The following is a 9,977-nucleotide window of genomic DNA, read 5'->3' on the forward strand; positions in this document are numbered from 1 at the left end:
TCATCCAATGAATGAGGGTCAGTCTGATCTGATTTGAAGAGCTGATTTGAAGAGCTGGCTAACTGACTGAGTCTTGCTTTCACATGCCCATGCACATGAACATCTCCACGAGTTTTGTCACCCAGTTTGACTCATATAGCCTCATTGAAAGATGCACCTCGCCTTCCTGGCCTCTTCTGTGCGGCTAACTGGCTTCACTTCATCCCATCAACTCTTCCCCTCCCCTCCTCTCATCCACCCCCAGTTGTTCCCTCAGTGTCACATCCCACTCTGCTCAAGCTTAGAACATTTGGCTGTCTGAAGAAGCTTGAGAAACACCCCAAACGATTGCAGGCACTCGTTTGTCGTACATCGGGCAGAAGGTGGGAACATTTGGCTGTGTGCTCTTTGAAGGTGAGAGAGAATATCGGTAGAAGCTGAGAACCTTTGAAATGAAGAGTGAAAGACAACCTCGGCATGAGACCGAGCCCATGACCAAGCCGATAGGCATTATCCGCACATTCGCCCGTGTTTTAGTCTTCGTTTCCATCATGTCCATGATTGCATGGGCTAATTTTGCAACTGACGCTCAAAAGCTAAGGGTTCGACTGCAGAAAAACGGCAACAACGTACCGAGAAGCCCGGGACAGAGGTGGGTTATGGAAATAGGCGAAGAGCGAGCATTGCAACTGGTACAAAATGCAGCCCGATTTGTAGAGCGTCAGCTCTACACAAGCCCCGAAATTCCCAGAAGAATTGTGAAGACGGTGGTCCTGTCGATGGAGGAAAAGATGAGCCGGCCCGCGGTCACAATTCAGAACAACATTCATATCAGCAGCAGTCATATTGAAAATTTCCGAGGCGACGCAGTGTCAGAGATGGAACGTCTGATCTACCATGCAATGGGGCACGTCTGGATATGGGATGGAAAAGGCAGAGCTCCAATGGGCCTGTTAAACGCCATGGCAGATTTCCTAAGGATGTCTGCTGGGTTAGCTGGGAATGCTACCAAGATAGACAAAGCCGATCAAGGGTGGACGACATGGGATGAGATGCAGGGTGCAACTGGGCGTTTTCTGCAATATTGTGAGGCTAACAAGGCAGGGTTTGTATCAAGCCTGAATGCCAAATTGGCTACTGGGTGGAGTGAATGCATTATCAAAGATTTGCTTGGTAGGAGTGTGGAAGATCTTTGGGAGAGTTATAAGAATTGGCAATTGCAGGACTCGCCACAATTCTCACTACAGAAAGATATGGAGTAACTGCCAAAATTCTTCACTACAAAAAGATATGGGTTCTTACTTAAGTCAAGTAGAGTTCTCATTCAAGAAAGATGTGGATTATTTTGTAAAGGCCAAGTACGAGATGCAAGATCAAGGAGATACTATACCCTCGCACGAAGTGAATATGAGCGATCCAGGTTCTTTGCAAAAGAGCCATAGCTTTACACAAAATTAATTTAGGAAGTCACATACTCAGCGTGCTTCTCCAAAGTAAAGTGCATTTAGAGAGAGTCCATATACACATTTGGTTCATGAGGGGAAAACTTTGATCACTCTTTATATCCTACAATCATTTTGTTCCATGGCCCAGACCATAGATCTATGGCTTTGTTAAATTGCTATGTAAGTCCAATGCTTAAATTGCTATGGAAGTCACATGCTCAGTGTACTCTAAAGTAAAGTGCATTTAGAGAGAGTCCATATACCCATTTGGTTCATCAGGGGAAAACTTTGATTAGTCTTTTATATCCTTCAATCATTTCGTTGCATGGGCGAGACCATAGATCTATGGCTTTGTTAAATTGCTATGTAAGTCCAACGCTTAAATTGCAACCTACAACAATTTCATTATGTCTCCCACCATTCAATCTTTAGTTACCATTTTGATACAATTACTTTTCTTTGCACCACTAACTACTCAATCACCTCCATGTTCCAAACCTTTTCCCTTCTCCTCATCATTCCTTCCCTCTTTTCATCTTAATTTTGCATTGTTACTAGCTGCCTTCCACTATTAATTCCCCTAGCATTAAAGGTTTTCAAATTAGTTGCAATAGAGGGAACCTTAGTATAATTATAGGCTGTGGTGAACTTCTTTAATATGGGCACTATTCAAATTGATGAGCTCACAAAATAATCAACCTGTCATCTTGAACCTCAACTTGAGGAAAGGGTACAAAAGCCATACTACTAGAGCCTTACACTTGTGCAACTATGCAAGAACTAAGGAGGTTATTGAATTCCTTTATACTATATATGGTGTCTTTTACTTAAACAAGTTAATGAAAACAACTAAGAAGACCACTTACACTTATGACAAATGGTGACATATGGTTTTTAGACATCAAGGGCATTGTTGAAGTATCAAGCTCCCTCTCATGGTGTTACAAGGTTCTTAATAGCTTTGATTATTTATTTGACAAGTAGATTGGATGAAACGCATCATTTTTCAATGATATTAGAGCATTGAAATGAAAGATCACATCCTATTTGTACTTTTGATGCATTAGTAGAAAATAGTATCTTAGCTCCAAGTTAATACAAATGTCTCATCATGTGCAATGTTTTAGGCACATTTGAGGTTCTTGATCTAGTGTTCACTTTGAAGCATCATCACTTTTATTTGCACCAACAACAGCTCAATCACCTCCTTATTCCCAACCTGATCCATTTTCATCATCATTCCTTCCCACTTTTCATCTTACTTTTGCAATGTTATTAAGTGCCTTCCAAGATTGGTCAAGCATTCCCCTAGTTGCACTAAAATTAAATTACAAAATAGTTACAATGGAGGGTTAATATGATTATATAGTGTGGTGAGCTTCTTTAATACGGACACTATTCAAATTGATGAGCTCGATAAAAAATAACCAAGGTCATCTCGAATGCTACAAGACCCTTGTGTAGTTACAGAAGAACCAAGGAGATCATTGAATTCTTTATACTATATTATGATGTCTTTTACTTACACAAAGTTAATGGAAACCACCAAGTAGAACAATAACACTTATGGTTAATGTGTCTCAAAGTAACATATGCCCTTTAGACATCAAGGGCCTAGTTGAAGTCTCAAAGACCCCTCTCTTGGTATCACAAGATTCTTAGTAATTTTGATGATTCATTTTACAAGTAGATTGAATGGTTTAACCCATCCTTTTCTACTTTATATTAAAGTGTTGAAATAAAAAGGCCACATCCCATTCATGCTTTTGAAGCATTAGTAGAAAAAGTATCTTGATACACTTTAGTTCCAAGTTAACACAAATGTCTAATCACATTAGGAAAATATGGAGCTCATTTTGGGGCATTTTAGGAATAGATGAGAGAGAGGCCATGCATTGGAAATGCTTTTCCTTTTTTAGAAAAATCGACTTTGTGTCTCTAGAGAATTCTGACACACTAACCTTATCAAGTTCTCGCTCTTATTTTTTAGTGTGTTTTAAATGCTATGACATATTGTGAAAAAGATAAAGTGACATTGTGAAGTTCTCGCTCAAGTGTTTTTCAGTGTGTCATAAATTCCATGCCCAAGGACCCAAATGGCTTTCTACTATTTTGGAGCAGAATTTAGTGCTTTCGGCATCGCCATTGTATCTGGAGCAAGCCAAAACCCCCAAAATTACTTTTGGAGCAAGCCACATGCCAATGAATGAAAGCCTTCTTCATAGTAAGCATCTTTCCACACACGTATTTGGCCTTACTAGAAGGCCCCATTTGAACCTTACATGAGGGGTGAGGTCATCACCTCTAGGGACCGCCCATGGACAAATCCATGAGCACAGATAGTCTATTCAATACTCATATGAATAGTGAGAACTTGTAGACACCACAATCAAGACATGGTGGTCCATCAAGAGGATCCACTGATCATCACTAAAATCCATATGCCACAATAATTTTTGCTATCAATAAGAGTGATAGTCTAGGGTCGACATTATAAATAGCTACCAATAGAAATACCTACCACAATCACCCGAGACATTGCAACATGATTATGCCACATGATGATCAGCCTTGGCCTCTTGGACTAGCAATGGTCCACATATACACATGCACACACCACAAACTACACATGCATATAAACTTCACACATATACACTTTTTTTTTTTGGTAATATCCAATGCATATATTTATATGATCATAAATTTACAAGATGGGATGTCTCCAAAATGGAGAGTATCCCAAAGATCAAAAACATAAAAAGAAAAGCTCTATGCAAGAAGCATCCATATCACCCTCATGGCAGGCATCATACAAGGATTGTCGCAATGATGCTCGAAAAGATTCATATGACTTTTGAATCTACCGACCTAGGTATGCCAAATTATGCTCACTCCAGATTGTCCAAAGAGCCCAATATTGCATCCAAGAGAGAAATAATGAGTATTGAGACAAAGACTTCATAAATCTGCCAAAGAGACAGAAAAAGTTTCTCAAATGTGTGACTTGGGAAACGGATCCGAAGATAATCTGAAATTCTGCTGAGGAGATCTTAGTACACGGGCAGTGCCAAAACAAATGAATAACAGTCTTTGAAGGAGCCTGACATCTTAGACATGTGGATGGTGCAATGCGACGTTTCGCAAGTGTGACCCCCACTGACAATGTACCAGTCATACATCTCCAAAGAAAAAGTCTTTGTTTCAATGGCATTTTACTCTTCCATAACATCCTGAGATTCTTCTGCCACCATGAGAGGGGTTTCCTTATATGCCATAAAGAATTAGCATATTGTTGAATCCATGGAGCAAGTTGAAGAAGCCTATAGGCTTTGATGGAGGTTAAGGTAGGAAGAGGAACAGGATGAGTGCATGTAGCAGAGGGTTGCAATTGCCAATCCATAAGCATGTCTGTGTCAGCCACAGGAGGAACAGGTAGAAAAGGATGTAATAAATCAGCAATTTTCTTCCATATAGACCTATGATGCATTCCTAATGCATAGCAGGCAGTGGCCTAAGGAAAGGATAAGACATATCCCTGATCATCTATCACTTCATGTATGTATCTGATTCCCAATTTCATGAGATTGTATGCCCGAACAGGTTCTTGCAAAGCGAGCGGAATGTCAAAAATGGCACTCCAATGAATAAATAATCTCATTTTGTTTATTGTAGCTATCATTTGTCAACGAGAGGAAAGCTACTCTTACTCAACTTATACAAGAGTTCAATGAAGAAGGTTTGGTGATATATGTCTTGAATAATGTATCATTTTTGAAAGCAAAGGGTACCATTTGTGTGTTTGACTTTACTATATTAGGTGAGATCCCTGACGGCCCAATGAAGGACTACTTGAAGCAAGCTTTTGTCAGCCAAGTTTCATGCTAAGGCTATGGGACAAAGGTATATTGCCTCATTTTGAATGTTAATGTCTTCATTTGCTAGCAAATGCTTATCTAGAAGGTTTTCCTTGATTGTGGGTGTTTGGCATTCTACATTTTACAAATATCAACGTTGACTTGATGGAACATGTTTGGGAAGCATGTGGAGGTGTTCGTGTTAGCAGAGACTCCCTCCATCCTTATTGCTTCTCTTGCATAAGTCTCCAAACTATTTCACAAGCTCCTTCTCTTACTGGAGATATTGTGCAGCGTGGAGGTGAGCAAGTGCCGGTTCACATTAGAGGCCCGTATGTGGACACTGCCCTTTGTTTGCCTTTCCCCTTCCTCCAATTGTATGAAGAAGATTTGATGATGGCTGGAAGCAAGCTAAGGACTTGTAAACCGAGTGGGAGCTTTATAGTTAATAGCTCCGGGTTTATTATTGCATTTGAGTCAAATGCATTATTTGTATTTCCTCTCTTAATGAGATGTATGTTGCATGCTATCACTAATGCAATATAGTTTTGGTTTTACTTGTGCTTCTACTACTTCGAATTCTATTTAATTCCCAAATATAAAATATTCTCAAAGGCAAACATGGACATTAAACAACTTCTTCAACAAAAACAATTAGCTGAGGATTCAAACTTCCTTCTTTCCAACTCAATGAACACAAATGTTCTCATGTGCCTTTTAAATTTTTTCCCAACTCTTACATATGACCAATTGTTGAAAGCCATACATCATGTCCACGTCAAACACTTCTAACAGTCCATGGCACATGTTCTCTTCAATAAACAAAGGTTCCAACTTAACAATTGAAAGTGTTAATAACTTTGCTATTAATTCTGTAGCATCTCGTGCATTGGCATCCTTCAAGGGGTTCATTCTATAAATAGAAAACTTTTGCTTTTATGTGTTATGATGGGTTAAAACTTTCCACACAAAAAACAATAGGCAATAACAAGAACAATGACAAATACACTTTGTTGTCGAATGAATCAAACAATACATGCACAATCTACCCATTGATACACTTACCAGGTAAATGTACTTACAAAGTATGGTGTACACAAGATCATTCACTTCTACAAGAACTTGTGAGAGAACATCCAAACCTACCCGCTAAAGACATATCGTCTATCTTTTTAATCTCTTCCCCAAAGTTTCAGCATTGCACCAAAGCAATTGTGAACAAAATCTACAAGTTGTGCAAAACTATTATGGGCTCTATTCAAATTCCTACAACATCCAATCCACCAATGGAAACATCGACATTTCACAATAACTTTGTGTTATGGTTCATTGAAATTTTGATCAAAGACAAAAAAGCTTAAGACATACATGGCAGTATTTCTTCAAGCAAATGGAATAAATGTAGCAACAAACCAATCAACAACTAAAGTCTTGTGTTTGCTTTGCTATAAAGACGTGAAGAATGGAAAAACTCCTTCACTATCTTCAAAGAACATGCAAATGAATCAAAAACCAAAATACACAAGCAATCTCAATGACATTGAAGCACGCTTGGTGGCTATTCAAATACCGTTTACTCAAATTAGGGAGCTAACATATGAGGGTCAATATGGACTACATGGAAGTGTTGTCAATGTATTTGCTGACGTAGACCGGGCTCAATGAATCTTGTCGAGATTTTTAACTGAAAATGATATTGTTGGAGTAGCATTGAAGTGCAAGCTCACATTCAAACACAACTATATGAGTAGAATTGTATGACCCACTTTTATAATGCTTGCATTGAAAGAGTTGTTAGCGACTCCCCTATATCAAGATAACAACATTCATATAAACCATCTTTGGGAAGACCATATCAAACTTATCCAACTACAAGACAGAGAACAAGAAAAGAACAACAATTGCATGCCAGAACCTACAGACAATGAAGTCATGGCTGATACTCTCATTCATGGAATTTACACAAGCCAACAAGTGGTGGGCTTCGAAGGTCAAACTACTATGATTGTGCCATCTGAAGGTTTCTCTCCATTAAGCATTTTTAAAGACAAATTTTGTGAAGAACTTTCATTTCCTAGACTATTCTTTAGTAGGCCATGAAACTACGATGCTCCAAGACACATATCATACCACAAAAAGAAATCCAAACACACAAGCACCACAAAACATGTTTCAAAAAGGGGGGAAAATGTCGGTTTGGATTTTCGCATAAACCTATGCCCTTCACTAGGGTTTTACTGTCGTTGCTAGGTGAATCCAACAAAAGTACAAATGAAACTCATCAATGCACTCTCCTCGAAGACAGCACATTGTCATTAGACTACAATGGCTTTTTGGAAGCTATAAATTTGACTAAGGAAGAGTACATAATGGCACTTCGATCAACTTTAACACAACCAACATTGTTCCTGAGAAGAGAACCAAAAGACATTTACATCAATAACTTCAACCCCACTTTGTCAAGCTTATGGGGTGCAAACACAGTTGTTCAATTCATACTTAATCCACATGGAGCTGCTACCTATTGCACTTCTTACATAACTAAAATAGATAAAGAAACAACCACAGTAGTCAAGGAGGCACTAACACACTGCATAGGTTCAAACATACCGGCAAATGAGTGTATTAGAAGGGTGGGGAACACAATCCTTAATACCCAACACATTAGCTCTCAACAAGCAGTCACTTCATTGACACTTTCGACTTTATCACGAGAGTTCCAATACATTAATACAAATCCTCTTGAAAAGTGCACTCTACTCCTCAAATGACGTGAGCACCTACAAAACCTTGACCCTGAAAGCACAAAGATTTTCTTCAATGACATTATAACAAAGTACTTGAAACAACCAAAAGATCTACACAATATTTGCTTGGCATATTAGGCTAGCAAGTACACAACGACAGGAAGCGTGCTAAAAAAAAAGAAAGAAAGAAAAAATAATATGATTCAACAACTACAACGAATTCAAGGATCCAGAGATCCAGAGAACTACTACAGGGAATTATGTTTACTTTTCCACCCATATCACATTATGGAACCAACTCTTGAAGATGAAGATTCCACATGGCACGATATGTACAATGCCAACAAAAATATAATAGATTCAAACTCATCTAAATTTAACAAACTCATCCTGAAATTCCCCACAAACTCATCAAATAATAGTTCTTCCACAAACACATCATCTAATCCCCACAAAGAGAGACACTTATGAAATAGGCTTGGACATACCCAAAAAATCAACAATAAATCAATTCATCACAGGATCTTTGCTAACATATAAAGTTTTGCCTAACAATGACTACTACAACACCATAAGAACCCTTAACAATGAGCAAAGAATAATTCTTGAGGACATCATGCTCAAGAAAAGAATAGCTCCAAGTGACCCATTCTACCTATTCTTAACCGAAAATGCTAGAACAGGAAAGACATTTACTTTGATGGCCATTGTCCAAGCACTTTTACGTTATTACTCTCACAAGAGTACAAATAATGTAGATTCCCCAAAATTACTCCTTCTAGCTTACACTGGGAAAGCAACTTTTCACATTGGTGGAACAACAATCCATTCTGTGTTGCATCTACCTCTAATGGCAACCCACTACACAAATCTCTAATGATGGCATCCTTTTGGAAAGAAAATGTCTTGCTTTATGAGCTGAATGCACCAATGCATCAAACAAACATTGAGTTCTTGAACATACTCAATAGAATCAGAACGGCAAGACACAGATCAAAGACATCTCATACCTTAATGATACCTACCTACGAATACCTCCACAAAGCAAGACATTCCTGACCTCTTCTACACTAATGCTTTAAAGGACATACACAACAAAGAGATATTCAACTTACTGGAAGACAATCCTCACAACCTTGAGGCAGTTGATAAAAGACACAAGACATGTAGCAAAACCTTAGAAATCCCTTCAAATCCAAAAAGCACAGTAGGGTTGCACAAAACACTGCACTTGAAACCAGGCATGATAGTTAAAATATGCTCATGAACTCGCGACATATCAGACGGACTAGTTAATGGAGCTGACGGGATATTCAAACACTCGAACACAACAAATGAACCCCATGTTCTTTGGATCTTATTTAACAATAAAACTATAGGTGAGAAAACTCACTTCAACAATTCATATCTTTACATGAATGGCATTCCAAGAACATGGAATCCAATACAACACATTACTAGAGAATTTCAAATAGGGAAAAACAACCTCAATTCAATTACAGGACATCAATTCCCTATACAACCTGTTGCCGATAGAACAATACATCGTTCACAAGGACTATCCATGGATTCTCTTGCATTTGACCCATCCCTGATCAAAACACATGGACTAACATACACAGCTCTTTCACATATATGAAACCTAGAACAGCTTTACCTCCTCAAACCACTTCAACCAAAACACATCAAAGTAGATACCAAAGTTCTTAACAAAATAGAACGTTTGAAATCCAAAAAAAGGCATAGGTACATACACTTATTTCCTTTTTGTAAGCCTTACACACACACACAATCATTTCACACATATCACACACACACCCCTTTGAATTCATTTTTTTTGAAATACCCTTGATATCTCATGTTGTGTGGCAATGTATTCATTTTAACACACACAATTAAACTATTGCATGTGCAATCAGCCTCACTTACTTTTGTAGTACACACACACATAA

General features: G+C 38.4%; 1 protein-coding gene across 1 annotated transcript; it reads left to right on the plus strand.

The window, feature by feature from the left end:
* The first annotated feature begins 470 nt into the window (after positions 1-470).
* Positions 471-1,241, plus strand: LOC147894358 (uncharacterized). The gene has a single exon (XM_087385290.1). The coding sequence runs from the start codon at positions 471-473 to the stop codon at positions 1,239-1,241; it is 771 nt and encodes a 256-aa protein (XP_087241416.1).
* The last annotated feature ends 8,736 nt before the right edge of the window (positions 1,242-9,977 follow it).

Source organism: Dipteris shenzhenensis, chromosome 14 (genome assembly GCF_047967505.1).
Source record: "Dipteris shenzhenensis isolate YYH24624 ecotype China chromosome 14, Dip_SZ_1.0, whole genome shotgun sequence".
NCBI lineage: Eukaryota > Viridiplantae > Streptophyta > Polypodiopsida > Gleicheniales > Dipteridaceae > Dipteris > Dipteris shenzhenensis.

Bases quoted from the DNA above. Each gene is read 5' to 3' on its own strand.
- LOC147894358 (XM_087385290.1), top strand. From the start codon at position 471: ATGACCAAGCCGATAGGCATTATCCGCACATTCGCCCGTGTTTTAGTC.